Source organism: Ochotona princeps, chromosome 5 (genome assembly GCF_030435755.1).
Source record: "Ochotona princeps isolate mOchPri1 chromosome 5, mOchPri1.hap1, whole genome shotgun sequence".
Lineage (NCBI taxonomy): Eukaryota > Metazoa > Chordata > Mammalia > Lagomorpha > Ochotonidae > Ochotona > Ochotona princeps.
In genome coordinates, this window is record NC_080836.1 from 57874112 (window position 1) to 57891485 (window position 17374).

Genomic DNA, 17374 nt, shown 5'->3' on the forward strand with positions numbered 1-17374 from the left:
AACTTAAGTCACCACCCACGCCCTAGATAACCATAAGACAGGAGAGTGGGGGAAAAGAACACGAAAAAACCCCAAATCCGAAGTTGAGACAGGGAGAGAACTGAGTCAAGAGAAGACGGTGAGAGTATCAAAAGGCAAGATTGCAATTTCTCTTCAAGCTCTGACCCTTCTTCCACCTTTTACTTTGTGCTATTTCATGGTTGTATTCATAAGGAAAGTACCCTGATGGTTTTCTGGCTGATTTTAATGATAGCGATACCTTCACGTGGCAGGACTTCTTCTTTGGGCTTGGCCACTTTCTTGGCATCTTTCTTCACAGCCTTTTTGGTCACTAAAAAAACAAACAACAAAAACCCAAACGTCAACACAGTAACTGAAAACGTCTTCTGGTGACTCTGAGCTTGTTATTTTCTTCAGACAATGGTAGCAAGAGACACATTATGTCAAGAAAGATCTTGGACTAGAATGTAAAACAAAACAAAACAACACAAAACCTGTTTTGGATCAGACACAATGTGATTGTGACCTTACATCTTCTCTGATTTATCCCTGCAAGTTTTTAGAACACACAGAATCTAAGTTGTGTCTTAAATGGAACAGGTACACGTTTTCATTTGTGTTCAATTTAGGCAAGAACTCTAAATGTGTTAGGAGGAAGAATAATAGGTATCTTTGTATAAATGCTCCTGTTAATATGATAGTATAAGTACTATTATAAATAACACTTTTAGTAACAAAAAGTTTGTAGTAGTTTGCATTATGGTATATTGTGAGACTTTCCTTTGGTTGGTGCTGTGATTACACATTCATTATCATTCTTAATTCTGACTTCTGGTATGTATTTAGGAACACAAATCACTTGGAAGTTTAAAAACAGGATTTAGTTTCTCAAGTCTTACGGTTAATATTCAAACTGACTCATATTGACATTAACATTTAAAAAATAAATCCTTCATTAAAATGAATGATTATATTTGACAACAGAAATATAATGGGAAACTTGTTTTTAAAATTGATTTCAGATTTTTCCCTGCTCTCACAGGTGTTTAAAATGTTTATTTAGCTTTGTTTATATATATTATAGAAATTTTTTTTATCAATGTAGTATCAGTCACAAAGATGAATTTCTTTCTGAGGCTAGCTGAAAAACAGCTCAGTCCCTCAGTCCTCTGATACAGCTGTAATGGGTGTTAGGGGATTCACATGTCAAGCTTCTGAAGCTTCTGTAGTAGCGGTGTGGCTACGGGAATACCTGTCTTTGACATGAACCATGTTTCTGACCATGCTAGAGGAACTCTGACAGCAACTTGTTTTTTTTCTTAACTCTAGAAACTCCAACACAGCCAGTTTTAGCTGACTTAGCCAAGCAGCTTTGGGACAATTTCTGCATTGAAATTTGAGGAGGGCAAGTCTCCAGAACACTGAAAAGCTATTAGTGAACTCTGAATTTGGGGGACAAAAGCCATACTAAAATAGTATAAATGATATTATAAATAACATTCTAATAACAAAAGGTTTATAATGGTAGTTTACATTATAACTTAGGGAAAGAAAAACCTATCATTTTTAGTCAGATTACAAACTAGTGTGATTTATTTTCATAAGCTGAAATAGATATTTATTCTTGGTAGGGAAAAGTAAAACACAACACTAATTTCATCTATGTTTAAGTAATTCTATTTAAATATAGTATTTTCGTGTTAAATGCAGTATTTGATTTGTCTGATTTATTAAGCACGGCTTCCACTTTTAGTTAACTCTTGGAAAAAGTTGTTGTATTTCAAGAGGCAATTCAACATCTTGACCACTAGAGGGCCCACGAGACGTGTAAAACAGCTTTTACCCAAGGAAGTGAAATTCTGTATTTCGGCAGTTACGTGGAGGACATAATATTACCTTCGATACGTTTTGGTGGTGGTTTCTTTTCTTCAGGTGCTGGCAGCAAAAGAGGAATAGGAGGAATAGCTGTAGATGGAATTTCTGAAGAAAATAAACATTATCATTAGTAACGTGTTTCAGTTTCCTCTTTTACGTGACGTATAATGAAAATTCTTGTGCATTTATTTCAGTACTTCAAAGATACTACAGAATTTATTCATCAACAAGAGTAACTAAAAGGTAGCTTATGGCTAAAGCTAACATCTTAATAACTAAGCTAAAAAAAAGTATTTACAAGGTAAAGTGATAGAACATACGCTCCAAGATTTTATTTAATTTATGTATTTACTTCCCAAATGCCTGCAAAAGCCTCCCAGGTGGGTGGCAGGAACCCTGCTGCAGCCATCGCCACTGCCTCCCAGGAGCATCAGCAGGAGAGAGAAGCTGGACTTGGGAGTCAAACCCAGCATTCTAATGTGGAATGCTAATGACACGGTGAACTATTCAGCAGAGGGCACAGGGGTCCCATTCCCTCCTGTGCCTAGGGCACTGGTAACTTCCTAGTGGTGGGACATTGCCAGCCCAAGCCCAGGTGCTGAGGGAGCCTTACCTTCTGGTGGTACTGCTCTGATAGGCATGGTTGGGATGGGAACTCTGGAATCTGGAATATCTGGAAAGGCACACGTAACAGTCAGCACAGAGGGACAGAGAACACGGACACGTATTAGACAATGACCATGTATTCATAACCTCCAGCCACAGAACACACTGAAGGGCATTTCACCGAAGACAGAAAAGAGATTTTTATATACTTTCTGGGCTTCCATGATTTACAAACTTTCACGAAATGTACTGTAAGCAAGGACTGATATAAACAAAAACTTGGAAATTTACCAGGAGGCTTCATCTCAAGTTTGATTTCTGTGAAAGACAAGAAAAATAATGGAGAGAGTTTTGTAACTGGAATTGTCCGGATAGGCGACTTGCATTGCAGACTGTAATTTGGGTTTACTTGGGCATCTCCTCACCTTTGGTTGTCAAGTACAGCTCCGCGGTGCTTCTCGCCTCACCTCTGGGCTCCAGTCGGGCGATTACTGAATAGACCCCTGTGAAGAATCATTGAACCTTTGTTTTCTGATATGTTGTAAACAATACTTCATTGAGATAGGTGGCAGTCTTTTCTAACCATTTTTTTTTTCCTACGTATAACTATAGGGTGTAAGCACAGGCAAGGGTAGACATACATAGCAGAGGTGAATGCTCCCTGCCGTATTTATTCCCCGGATGCTGCGTTGCGTTACCTTCATCATCCGGGGTCACGTTGTGGATGGTCATGTAATGGCAGCGGCCATCATTGCGGAAGTTGTACTTCTGGCTCTCGGTCAGCTCCATTGGGCCTTTGTACCACGTGACGATGGCATCATCGAAGGACACCTCACACTCGAAAGTGGCCGACTGATGTTCGCTCACCACAATGTTCTGTATGCGCTTGGTGAACTGAATTGGCTCAGCTGTTTGAACATTAACAGTCCAAAGTTAGCCGGCACAGAACACAGTCCTGTTCCTCGTGTTTTGTCCTCAGATACTTAAAACGTCTCTCCCTTTTCATCTAACCAGAAAGTAGCAGACAAAACCCAAAGGGGAGAACAGTCGGCAGTGTTTTTTCTACCGATAACGAAAACAGTGACCAAATTCTTAACTGCATTCCTACAAGATCTATGCAGCAACGTGTAAAGAAATCATAGAGGCCCTTAGGACATTAGCATGCAGGCAATAGTAAAGGGAATTTATAACCCAAAAGCCCAATTATGAAAATTTGAAAATGTTGGTAAAGAAAAGGTAGCACTGACACACAACAGAAAACTATTTAATCTAAAAGGAGAATGAAATCTTGTCATTTACAGTGAAATGGATGTAACTTGATGAGACCAAGCTGAGTGAAGTAGGTCAGACACAGAATGATAAATATCACGTTTCCCCCTACAGGCAAAAGCTAAAAACTATTAAAAAAATTCCACTCAATCTGAATATTGAAAGTTGAATATGAAGAAATTGGAGGGGTGGGGGAGATGCAGTTTGGTTTTATAAATATAGAACTTTTCTGAAATAAAATATTAAGTACACAAAATGTATTTTTTAAAAATTAATAAAATAGGGCATATTCATCATAGAAGATAGAAAACCATTTTAATATATATTTTTTCCTCTGAAACCCTTTTTGTAGTTCAGAATCTAGATTTGTCTAAAATGAGTAACTTTTCTGTAAAATATTTTAAGACTGAATATTATGAACAGTCTGAATAAAATAAGAAAACTGCACCCACACATTTTAGGAGGTTTGTTTTGAGTTCTGAACCCTGCTTCTTAAGCATATATATGGAGGTATATGCAGAAGAGTGGGCTGAGATTTATCTAAAACTTTATTTGGAAATGTGCAATCCCATGTCTGACAGCATAATAGCCAGCTTAGAAATTATAGTACTCAGGTGAGCTTTTAACTGAAGAATAACACTTTAAATAGTCCCTTATTTTGAAGATCAGCACTTTTCATTGGATCCACTGACTTGAGAACCATTTAAAATGTCTGAACTTCAAAATACAATCAGGCATTGATATGCACTGTAAAGTAGGCCAGAAAAATTGAGCTTATGTATCCAAGATGATAAACAATTGAGTTTCAGCAGCTAAGAATGGGCACCAAAAAATGGGAGTAGATGCAATTATTAGAGTCAAAATTTTTCTCAATGCAGTTTAAAGGCATTTTTCAGGAAAAATGCATTCAGTAGAAACAATCAGGAATGAATACTGCTGTTCCTAAATTCTCAGTTTTCACTTAGCCTTAGAAATTCAGAAACTTGGAATATGAGTCCCAAATGAAATATTTTTGATAAATAGATGCTAAGTGCACATTATATATTTTATTATTTTCCCCTAAAACTTCAAGATAAAGTTTGATTAGGTTCCATAAATAAAATACCAGATCCTAGACAACATCCTCTAGATTAACAGCCTCAAGATCTTGTCCTTTTTCTAGGCTTATTTCTAATCAGAATTCTAGATGTGAGAATTACAGAAGGTAGATTTTCTGCTAAAAGGAGCATTGAAAAGACATGTAGCAGGCCTAAGAATACCATGACTGCATGCATTTGCATTTGTCCCTTGGGATTTTGCATGAATCTGGAGATGTGTGTAACCCCTGGGAGTATGTGTGCTGGGATGGCACACACACTGGGATGTGTTTGATGACAGTGTTGCAGGGGTCTCACACAGTCACCATTGACCTAAGCTCCTTACAGCGACTCCCTTCCTGGTCTCACCCACCTTCAATTCTGAGCTCTGCTGAGGTCTCCAGGTCTTCGTATTTACAGCTGTACTGGCCCTGGTCTTCTGCTCGAACATCTGCAATGGTCAGTTTGTGGACTTTGTGTTCCACCTCTGTTTTATGTCTGCCGTGGGGTTTCAGGAGTCTGCCATTTTTGAACCATTCTGATTTTACATTTGGCACAGAAAATTGGCATGTCATGGTGCAGGTCTGGCCCTCTTTCAAGGTAACATCCTGAAGGTGTCGTTCCCAAGCAGGCTCTGTTTGTGGGATGTGATACAGACTCCAGTAAATAACACAGGCAGATGTAATAACAATAATGTAATTACATGAGGGATTTTAGAAGCCTTTTCTAACTTACCAATTACAGTTAATTTGGCACTAGCAATATGTGGACCACAAACCAATCTGTAATTGCCTTGGTCTTTAAGTTGACAGTTTCTAATTCTTAGTGTATGTCGGTCACCATCAATGCTTATTTCAAATTTATCACTGGGTTCCAGTTTTTCAGTTCCTTTGTACCATGACAGTTTGATTTCTGGATAATTAATCTTAATGTCAATTTCAAAGATGGCATCATTATCTTTCAAAACTGTCTGATTTTCAATATCCTTGATCAGAGTAACAGGCTGGAGGAATACAAAATTAAAGTATATTAGTCATTCCTTTATCATTCAGAGTCAAAATTTTGTACACATTATTTTTAGTATAATGCTTTGTACCTCTGTCTGTGTCAGTCTTTGCTGAATGAATGATACAAGTTCTTCAAATTCCTTTTCATCTTTTTCTGACTTCTCTATTTCCTCAATTTCCTAAAGGGGAAAAAGATGAGCATTACACACGCTGTAACATTGGTATCATGCCTGACTCGCTTGACTTTGTACAAGAGGATGCGTTGCTATTTTCAACTACATTAAACTTCCATTCTTGTTGCTAACTAGATTATAACGAGCGATGTCTACTAAGTAGGATTCTGGCATGGGGGATATGCTCCCCGTCTCACATGTGGATTTGCTTGATGATATTGTCTGCAAAGAATCATACCAGTCTGTGTGTCTCTTCTGCTTCACTTTGCTTTAGCAGTTCAAATGCTTGAAGAAGACCCCGGAAGTCAGTGATTCCATACATCCGAGCATATTTTTCATATTCCTTAGGATCAACATTTTTGAGAAGTTCCATGATATCAATTTCCTCTTCTTCCCCTGTTCCTTTCTTTAAGGCTGGTGTCCTAAACGAATTTGAAAAATAAACATTGATTGCCTGGCTTCTATTTATTTTGAAATTTCTACCATTATACAAAGATTATGAATGCCATGAAGACCTTTTTTTTCCTCACAGGAAAGAAGACCTCTATATGCTTTATTCAAAAAATTTTTAACCATGCTTGCTGCAAACCAATGAAGAGGTGAGTTTGCACTTGGACTAGATAAGCTCAGACCACTGCTACAAGTGAAGAAATGTGATTGATATTTAAGAAAGGAAAGAGCAACAAAAGCATTTCTGTGAACTTTTTATCCAGAAAACCTAATTAAAGAATAATAATAATAACAGTAACGGAAAACTTTAATGGGGAGATAGATAGCATATATTCTGGAAAGATGTGTGTAAATTCAGTGTTGGTTAAGAATTATATTGAAATATAAGCTGTATTGAAATCACTGATAATGGAAAATGAATCATATAAAATAATCATATGAATAAGAAATCATAGAACTGAAGTTCCATGCTTGGATACACAGGTACTTGGGTTTCTCTATAAGGTCATTTCCTTCCACTTAAAATATTAACAGTAAACCTCATTCTTAAAAGTTGACCATTATAATAAAGAAATTGTCATAATAAACCGCTAATTTCTATCCCCAAATTGTATATTTGCGTATGTTTTTGCTAAAATGTCTATTTCCTCGTGTTCTTCAACAATTTTAGCATGAGAGCAGGTGGTCCATATCTTTTGCAATCCCTTTTGTGAGTAATATCCATGCTCAGTTTCTAAGTTAAACTTACTTTTTCAGCATTGCTCTAAGATCACCTTCAATTTTCTCTTGTTTCTTCCTTTCATCCACCTGTAGGTTAACATTACTTTCGATCTCGCCATGTTTGTTAAACGCGACACATCGGTATAACCCAGAGTCTGTTTTTGTGGTGTCTCTAATCTCCAGCTTTGCTTCGTCGCCCTTTTGGTGGATTAAAATGCGGCCTCCTTGATTCAGTTGTCTCCACTTTCCTTTAGTCCATTTCACATTTGGGATTGGATCTCCTCCCACCTTTGCAATGAATGTTGCAGTGGTTTCTAGGGAGTAATGTGAATATGTGAACAAACATGCTAATTTGCCAAAATCAGTTCAGGTACAGCATAGAAAAAGATGGGTTTTTCACAAAGTACTTACTTTCTACGACTCTGATGCTCTGAGGTTCTGAGACAAAGAAGAGTTTCCCATCTACAGCTGCCTTCTTAGCTGCCGGGACCGCAGTTGCTTTTTCTGAAAATGCATTTAGATGTTATAACTAGCTTCAGCCTGCAATAAATATTCCTCTGTGTATTCTAGGTCCTTCATATAAACAAAGAGGAGTTGCAGAAGGATATACACCTACACAGACCCTAGGGTGGACTATTGCACATTCAACAATAATCGATAAGTATTCGTAGTATAAACTATCTGATTTATGGATATGGCTTTATTTTTAAGATTGTAAGGCTATGATCCCAAGCTATCTAATATCACATTATTATAGTATCATCTTTGGAACTGCCATAACTGTATGGCCCTAGACATACTGGAATGAGGTTCAAATGATAGGATAGTAAATTTGGGGAAATTTCAAATAATATGTTATTGAAATCACATCCAGTAAAGTTACCTAACATTTCAACTTTAATTAGGAGGATGTTATTTGCAAATGAGCAATAATTAATATTCGATGTGAGCAAATATTGATTTGAGGTGTCTGTACCTTTAATTGTCACTTTTGATTTTGAAGTGTCACTCCCAGCGACATTTGAAGCTTTACACACATAATCTCCTGAATCAGCTTTAGTCACATCCTTGAGTTCCAGCACAGCTGTCCCACTAGCAAAGCTGAAGCTGCATTTGTCTGAAGGCTTTATCTCCCGGCCAGCCTTCAACCACTGGATCCGAATTGGCTCTGAGCCTTGGACGTGGCAGCTGAGCTGCACAAATTCTCCCTCATTCACTGTTACTGGGGTCAGATGCTGATCAAATACAGGTGCCTTCTTGGGCTCTGAGATTGAAATAGAATTTTCATGAGAAACATGAAAACAACAAAAAAAATATGAAATGCTAGTGAAGAAATGAGGCAACAAGTGGCTGGCCCCTAACAGGTGACACCGATTGCTCCACAGAAGGGGAATAATGAACCTGGCAATGTCCTCTCTGAAGGAAGTAGTTAGCATTTTTTTCATATTTTTTTAAAAGATTAAGAATTAAAAGTAAGCTAAGATCAGATGCTTTGCTGCCTAGAAATAATCTAGGCTTATTTATATTTTAGAACTACATCTAAGGTCTGTCAAATGGCTGATAATTTAAAGTGTAGATAACTCAATGTCATTAACCAATTAGTGATAGCAAGTGTTAATAAGATTAATTCATTACCCATGTATTCTGAGATCACCAAACTAAATATTAGAGTTGGTAACAAGCCTGAAGCTCCTCTATAAAGTCAGTTTGTGAGGTGATTTTGCTACATCTGTATTGCAATTATCTGGATTAAGCTATTATGGCCAGAGGATCGGATAAAGATTTCTTTAAATTCAGCCTATTTCCTTGCTTCCAACTCTACATATTTAAATATATCTTCTATAATGATATGCCAATATACCACGTTTTTCCATTCTTTTTTTAGTTTTTTGGCTGTTTTGTCTGGGATTAATATTCATAAATCAAAACCTTTGGGCAGTATATGTTAAATAGTAATCCCATAGAAATACATCTAAAAAGAAAACATTTCAGAGTGTTTTATCACTCTTAATAATCAAAACTAGCATAATAGTTAGTAGAGAACAAATTTATATTTCAAATAAAATTTGACTCATGAAAATAAATATCAGTTGTGCATATATTTCTAAGTCTGTATAGACTCCTAATTACCTGAAATAATTTTGGTATATGGTTTAGTAAGGTAAGATTTCATCCTATTTACTAAATAATGCTTACTTGGGGGTACATAATTATAGATAACATAGTCTTAGAAGACCTGCATGGAGTGACAGCAATACCATTAAATGTCCATTTTTATCTATTATGAGGCACTTGATCACGAGGTAGCCAAGAACAAGAGGGCTGGAGGCTACGCTAACCTTTGATGACAATGGCGGAGGTGCACAGAGCAGAACCTGCGTCGTTGGACACTTTACACGTGTACAGACCAGCGTCGGCCATGCCTGCCTTCTTGACTTGCAGCAGCAGTGCGTTGTTCTTGAATGTTATTTCACAGTTAGATGTCGGGTGTATCTCGACATTATTTTTATACCAAGCCACAGTTATAGGCTGGGAACCAGCAACACGTCCCTCCAGTTTGAAAGGATTCCCTTCTGTTTCTTCTACAGTCTCTGAGAGCTTCTTGGTGAAACTTGGTGGAACTAGTCGCTCTGGAAGAAATTACAAGGATCAGTGAAATGGAATCCAGAAGTGAGTTATTTAGCAAGTTTCAAGATAAAGTTGTAGCTTTAGCTAAGAATCAGGGTGGCCAACAAAATACAGGATCAGAGTGCTATTTTAAATATTTTAGGCTCCTTCTACAAACTATTCTAGACTCTTCTCATATTTTTGATATGATTGATAATACTCACTTTTGGTCATTTACAGAACTAGAATTTGTAAGAAAGAAGTATTGGTCTTATGTTGACATGAATATATAAGCTTTTAGATACATTTTTAAAAAGTATTTCATTTATTTCCTAGAAAGACTTTCTTCCTCTTAGGCATGTTCATGTTTTGCCTTAAATGTCCCAAATTTCATTCATCACAAGAAAAATGGAATCTTTATGATGAACTACCAAATGACTGCTCTGTTGGACCACATTCAAAGCAGATGATACCTCTTATATTCAGCTGAGCAGTGCAGGAGTCTTTGCCCACTTCATTCACAGCATGGCAGCTGTACTGTCCAGAGTCTCCTTTGTCTACTTTGAGGATCGTCAGGTGGGCACTGTTTTCCAGATAGCTAATCTGGTAGTTGCCACCACTCCGTATCTCTTTGTTGTCTTTGGCCCAGCTGACCTTGATGGGCTGTGTTCCAGTGACATGGCATTCAAAGTCAGCACTTTCTCCCACCACGGCATCCACAGGGGCCAGGGGGATATCAAAGAAGGGTGGGTTCTTTCCCTCTGAGAGCAGAGCAGAAGAGACACACTTTCAGGTTTCAGATCCAGAACATTTCAGCTTACAGAAAACATGTTTTCCTCCAAGACTTATCCTTTGATTACTAAAATGCTTGTTATAGAAACAGACAGTGAAGAATCCACAAACCTGTGAGAATGAGTCTTGCGCTGGAAGAAGCAGAGCCTATAGGATTTGTAGCTGTGCAGGAATACTGGCCTGCAAGGCTCCGATCTGTTTTAAATATGTTGAGAGTGGCTATGTTATCTAAAAATGATGTTTGTACATTCAGGCTGTCTTTCAGCGGCTTGCCATCTTTGTACCAAGACACCGAGATAGGTTCAGATCCATGGATGGCACATTCGAAAACAACAGGCAAACCCACTGTTTCTTGAACATCTCTCAGCTGTCGAGAAAATGATGGTGGAAGCTTTTGCTCTGTAGAAACAGGATAAAAGCAATGAATACCTTTTTAATAGATATTCTCATTCTTATATAAAAATATAAATGGTATTTCCCTCAAAATATCAGAAAGTATTAACATCTCTCGAATTAATATGGGGAAAAAAGAAAAGTATGTAGACTTATGGAGTAAAGGCTTCCCTCTAAAGCCACTCCAATGTACGCTTACTGCAAAATAAGTAAATAAATCAATATTCCATAAGCCAATAGAGACACTGAGGGGCTCAAGGCATGTCTCTGGGCATGCAGCAGTTTCTTCCATTTTATAAACTACCTCCTAGTAATGTGAATGAGACACTCATGGGATGGAATTTTAAAACATATGCTCTCTTAGTTTTGTAAGGATTTAATTATAGAGGCAAATGATTGTAAGGTGCTTCCAACAGAAGATTTAGTCACCTTCTCTATTTCCATAACGGCTATAGAGAGGGTAAGTCACTAGCGGTATATGGAATTTTTGAAGAAAATTTAGCCTTTGGAAAGCTTCTCCTCACAAGAAGGTCTTCCCTGAATATTGTAAATCTTGCTGAAAAGACAAACTAAGGTATTCCTTTTTAAGCTATGACGTTCACCTTGAACAGTCAGCAAGGTGGCTGATGAAACTTCTCCCACACTGTTTTCAGCTTTGCAGATATATTCTCCACTGTCACTAGTATCAACCTGGTTGAAAACCAGTGTGGCCACATGGTTCCTGAAATGCATTTTGCAGGTAGCTGTGGGTCTCAATTTTGTATCTCCTTTATACCAGGAAACACCAATTTCAGGGGTCCCAGCAAGTTGGCATTGTAAAGAGGCGGAATCTCCAACGGTCACCTTCACAGGCTCCAATTGCTTGACAAAATATGGTGGTTCTGTAGCAAGAGAAATAACGGATCATGAAGGAGACATGCCAGAACCATTAGGTGATGCACTTGGATACAATGATATGAATGTCTAACTGACAAACCTAGGATGAGTATTTGTGCCGAGCAGGAATCTTTTCCAGAAGCATTTTCAATGTAGCAGTTGTATTGTCCTGCATCTTCTACTGTGCTACTTGGAATTTCCAGGATTGCCGATTTCTCCGTTGTGGTTATATTACACCTCTGAGAGGGAGTTACATTGATGCCATTTTTCTTCCAGGTAACTGTAATGGGAGGACTTCCAGTAAACGTGCCCTCCAGGATCAGGGGTTTTCCTTTCTCTATGCTGTAATCATTGAGTCTCTTCACAAACTTGGCTGGGGCTAGAGTAAACAAGACAAAAACATGAAATCAGAGACAGATCACAAAAACTTAGACACGTCTTGCTATTACATGCAAGTTAATTGTATAAAGTGTGTAACAGCAGGCAAACCTTTGACATAGAGATGCGTTGTACAGGAAGCTTTGCCAGCATCATTACTTGCTATGCAAGTGTATTCTCCGCTCTGTGAGGTATCCACATCAAACAGCTCCAGTTCAGCAACTGAATCCTCCAGAGATACATTGCACCTGTCACCTGATATGAGTTCACTGCTACCCTTGAACCAGCTAACAGTGAAAGGAGGTGTTCCTCTTAGGATGCTTGTGAAAGTGACATTGGTTCCCGTTAAAACATCCATGGGTTCAGGTTTCTGAACAAAAGATGGTGGTTCTAAACACAAGAATACATACCAGGAAAAGTTTAATCATTGTCAGTTGGGATAGTCAAGATACTTAATGAATTACGAAATGCAATTCCTCTTTGCCATGTTTGTACTGACCTCTCACAGTCAAAGGAGCACTACATTGATCAGAACCAGCCATGTTAGTAGCTACACATGTGTAGCCACCAGCGTCCGATTCTTCCAGCATGTTCACAGTTAAAGCACAAGTGTTGTCTGTCAGGGTGGTCTGGTATTTCCTTCCACTGGTTATCTCATTGCCTTCATGGAACCAGGAGACAGAGATTGGAGGTGATCCATAAACTTTACACTCCATCACAACCGAGGAACCGGTTAGACCATTTGCCTCTTTCAATTTTCTTGTGAATGAAGGAGGAATGATTCGATCTGAATGTGATTAAAAAAAGGTGGGGGGAGGGAAGAGAAAATGAAGAGACACGGTTTTGAAGTGAGAACAGAGGTCTTTTTGCTGTGACATATACCTAGACTCTTCAGTGAAGGTAGCAAAGAATTTCCTATGGGTGTTACAGAATCAATTGGCAGGATGTGCTAATTTGGTTTGCCCTGTTATTTTGGTCTCTTTCTGCTGTGAATCATTACATGGTAAATTGTTCCAGCATAAGTGAAAGGAGAATACAACTTTATCTTCCTGGAAATATTAAGGTTGACTGCTACCATCTTTTAGAGGTTCTTGCACAAGAAAGTGATATAACTTTGGGAGATACTTTTCTTCTAACTCTATAGATTCATTAACTGTCATTTTGTTGATTCACAGGATGTCAGGCTAATCATGTGCAAAAGATGACGTTTCCCCTATACGAACACGAAAATCAAGAGCTACAGTGACAACGGAGTGAAAAGCCCACCAACCTACCTGAGACTTGAACTGACACAGTGCAGCTGTCTTTGCCAACAGGATTTTGCACCTCAAAACTATACACCCCACTATCACTGGGTGCTACGTTGATGATCTTAAGGCCAGACACCTTGTTGAAGAAGCTTATTTTGTATTTGCTGTCACTTGTCAGTTCTTTTCCATCCCTAAGCCATTTAGTACTGAGTTCAGGTGTGCCTGCCACTGTACATTCCAAAGTACAGGTGTCTCCTGTGGTAACTTTTATGGATTCTGGTTTCTCCACTATAGCTGCAGGCTCTGAAATGAGATGTAAATGATGAAAAATTAAGAAAAACGTAGACCCTGTTGAGTGCACTTTATAGTCACTATAGCATCGTGTTTGTACTAACCGAGAACAGACAGGGTAGCAAAGCACTCTTGTGTTCCAGCATCATTTTTTATCTGACAGGTGTATTTCCCGGTATTGGCTGATTCTGCTCTTGAAATTTGTAGGGTTGCAATGTTTTCTGAATAAGAAATCCATATGTTGTCACTTTCTCTAACAATTTCCCCCTTCTCTTTGAACCATGTCACTGAAATTGGCTCAGCGCCCTCAATAGTGGTCTGTAGTCGAACTTCTTCACCCACGATAACAGAAAGGTCACTGAGTTTCTTCACAAATCTTGGTGGTGCTGATGAGAAAGAGGCAAACCCAGAGTTTTAACACGGGTGGGGCTGGTAGTATTTCACTCAAACCACGAGAGCTCAGAAATTACAACAGTGACAATGCTGTTTGCATCTCTTAAATGTAATTGGAAGGTGGGTGGGGGGTGGGACCAGGCCATGTCAGAGTTTTTATCAAACAAGATCTTGTCTCTTAAAATTTTCTCAATGCAACCAAAGCCCGTTAGCAAAGCTGTTTAAAAGGATTTTTGGTAGGATTTGAAAAAGGGAAGCAGACTAAATATTAAACGATTTGGGAAGGAAATCTCTACTGACAAAAGACGGGGTAATAATATGCCAAGGGATGCCGGAGAATAATAATGAGAAGGGGAATGATGATCAAGACAGACCAAAGTCAAGCTAACCTTTCAGAGTGATGGAGCCCACACACGTGTCACTCCCCACGTCATTTGAGGCTTTGCACTGATACTCCCCAATGTCTGCAGCATCGACATTCAGGATGTGAATGCTTGTAAGGAAGTTTTCAGACATGATCTTATATTTCTTGCCACTTCTAAGTTCTCTCTTGTCTTTATGCCAAGACACCTGGAATGGGGGTGTGCCTTGAAGCTCACACTCAAGGTGAACATCTGCTCCTTTCAGCGTCTCAACAGGATGAGGCTTTTTGCGGAAAGTGGGTGGTTCTAAAATTGAGAAAAAGAAAAATTAGGATGTATTTCAAAAGTAAGATCCAATTTTTCCATTCCAATAGAGAGAAAGGGAAGACATCACTTTCAACATTTATAATATCCTTGAACAATTTTAAAACATTACTGGAAAGCCAGGCAAGGTATGAAAGCAGTGGAAGGAGGGTAGGCAAACAAAACCAAACTGAAAACAATCAACACCAAGGTAGAAGCAGCTCTGACCTTTCACTTTTAAGGAAGTGCTGCTGCTGGCACTGCCTGCGGCGTTGTGGGCCTCACATGTGTAATCTCCGCTGTCTTCAACATTGAGGTTGTACATTTCCAACACTGCCACTGACTCCACAAACGACATTCTGAATTTATTGCTTTCTTGAATTTCAGTCTCATCTTTGTACCATAAGACCTTGATCTCTGGAGACCCACCAATTTTGCATTCATATCGGGTATGCTCATCCTGTTTCACAATTCTTGAGGGTTCTAGCTTCTTAATGAACCTGGGTGGTTCTATGGAACCAAGAGGGAAAATATGAGTAAGGGGTAGAAAAAGACATGTGGAATTCAAGCTCAAGTGAACAAGAAAGCTCCATCAGAGAGTCTTTAATTCCAGGGGAAAAAAATTATTTGATGCATTTTAAGGCAGAACAGGTAAGTGAAGACTAAATAGAAAATTCCTCTAATAAAATACATTTCATAAGCTATCTACATCAAGTACTGTTGAAAGAGGAAATGACATTGCGCTCTCCTGTGCTTTCCAGTGAAAGCACCACGTCTATGTACCAAGGTCCGAGGTAATACTATGTGTTTGTTGCTGGAAGCCGTCTCCGGCTCACCAGGACAGGACAGTCGCATTACTCTCCCGTGCGGAAGTCAATGGATGATTATTTCTCAAGCCTTCAAAGGTATCAGAGCTAGAATTCCAAAGTGGGTCAGACATCTTAGTCTTTTTAAAGAGTCTAGTTTTTCTTTTTTATAGCCCTTAAATAGACACTTTCCCAATCCTCAAACTTTCCCTTTGAAGTAGGTAAAGTAGGCAAAGTACTGCTCTCTTAATTAACTAAAGGAACAAAATCAGGCTTAGGGAGATAAAAATTGCAAGCTGTGTGTTGGAGAGCAAATGTTCTACTAAATCTAATTCTCTTTTAATTTCAAGGTACTTATAGAATATTACCATAGAAGTGTTAAAATGGGTTAGACTAGCAGTCCGCTGAGTTAGATATTTCATTTCTGGTCATAGCAGCTATAATTACATGGAATAAAGGCATGCTTGCCTTTCCTTATACCATATTGATTCAACTGCTTCCTGGCCACATGACTCACTGGTTTTAAGTAAGGTGAGGGGAAGAAGTTGACCTTGTAGCTCACGTGGATTTTTATTGAAAGCTTTTTTTTTTTTTTTTGGTTTTCCAATTCATCTTTTTTTTTGAAAGCTTTTTTTTAAAGATTTATTTATTATTTGTATTGCAAAGTCAGATACACAGAGAGGAGGAGAAACAGAGAGGAAGATATTCCTTCCGATGATTCACTCCCCAAGTGACCACAACGGCCAGGGCTGCGCCAATCTGAAGCCAGGATCCAGGAACCTCCTCCAGGACTCCCACGTGGGTATAGGGTCCTAAGGTTTTGGGCTGTCCTTGACTGCTTTACCAGGTCACAAGCAGGGAGCTGGATGGGAAGCAGAACTGCCAGGATTAGAACCAGAGCCCATATGGGATCCTGGCGCTTTCAAGGCAAGGACTTTAGCCACTAGGCCACCACGCTGGGCCCTTCTTTTAAGTCTTAATAACTTGACTTTCCACTGTGATTTACAGGGATACAACCAATTAAATATTGTGGAAAAGTAAGTCATTTGGAATTACTTTCTACTCTTTTTGGTTCTACAATTTCTTTCAAAGTAGAATTTTCTTGCATTTCTGTGAAACTTTTTTGTTCACTTTCTCCTCAGGATCTATTTTTAGTTTTCAAAACTCATGCTTTCCTAGTTTTATAAGTTTTAAAATTCATTCAGAAAAATTTATCCTGGCTTAGAAGGCCCTCAATGCATCTGATCATTTCTAATCCCTAGGCTGTGATCCGAAACCGTGTCCATCCTCTTAGAGTTTAAGACATCTTAACGTGTAAAAGACATCTTGCGAATTTAATAAGTACCTTGTACACCCAGCTGAGCAGAACAAGAGTCTTTTCCCGCAATGTTGCTGGCGTAACAGGTGTACTGCCCAGCATCTCCTTTGGTTACTTTGAGAACTGTCAAGGTGGCAGTATTTTCCACTAAAGTCATCTTGTAGTTGCCCCCGGGGCGGATCTCGCGATTATCTTTGGCCCAGGTGATTTTGATTGGTGCAGTTCCAGTTACATGACATTTAAAAGAACCACTTTCTCCAAGAGCAAGATCTACTGATACAGGCTTTAAGTCAAAGAAAGGAGGAACTTCGTGCTCTAGAAAGAATGAAGACCAATAGGGTGATTTCAGTTTCCACCCCCAGACAATTGCACCAGACCTCCAGTGGACCAGAGCAGTAAGGCTGCTTCACAGTGAAGAGGGAAGAGTGA

The 17374-nt window shown here is 38.8% G+C and overlaps 1 protein-coding gene across 1 annotated transcript in view; it reads right to left on the reverse strand.

The window, feature by feature from the left end:
* TTN (titin) overlaps positions 1-17374 on the reverse strand; it is a 266306-nt gene that overhangs the window by 162801 nt on the left and 86131 nt on the right. Inside the window, exons 86-110 of the mRNA XM_058664684.1 lie at positions 16973-17260; positions 15050-15331; positions 14546-14824; positions 13868-14149; positions 13497-13775; positions 12722-13009; positions 12334-12612; positions 11945-12223; positions 11571-11849; positions 10687-10974; positions 10257-10544; positions 9516-9806; positions 8153-8440; positions 7588-7680; positions 7205-7490; positions 6245-6428; positions 5923-6012; positions 5562-5829; positions 5200-5460; positions 3180-3389; positions 2907-2984; positions 2773-2799; positions 2489-2548; positions 1897-1980; positions 260-331 (exon numbers count right to left, since the gene is read on the reverse strand). Of these exons, the coding sequence (XP_058520667.1) occupies positions 260-331; positions 1897-1980; positions 2489-2548; positions 2773-2799; positions 2907-2984; positions 3180-3389; positions 5200-5460; positions 5562-5829; positions 5923-6012; positions 6245-6428; positions 7205-7490; positions 7588-7680; positions 8153-8440; positions 9516-9806; positions 10257-10544; positions 10687-10974; positions 11571-11849; positions 11945-12223; positions 12334-12612; positions 12722-13009; positions 13497-13775; positions 13868-14149; positions 14546-14824; positions 15050-15331; positions 16973-17260 (5403 nt within the window). The remainder of the gene's footprint in view (positions 1-259; positions 332-1896; positions 1981-2488; positions 2549-2772; positions 2800-2906; positions 2985-3179; positions 3390-5199; positions 5461-5561; positions 5830-5922; positions 6013-6244; positions 6429-7204; positions 7491-7587; positions 7681-8152; positions 8441-9515; positions 9807-10256; positions 10545-10686; positions 10975-11570; positions 11850-11944; positions 12224-12333; positions 12613-12721; positions 13010-13496; positions 13776-13867; positions 14150-14545; positions 14825-15049; positions 15332-16972; positions 17261-17374) is intronic.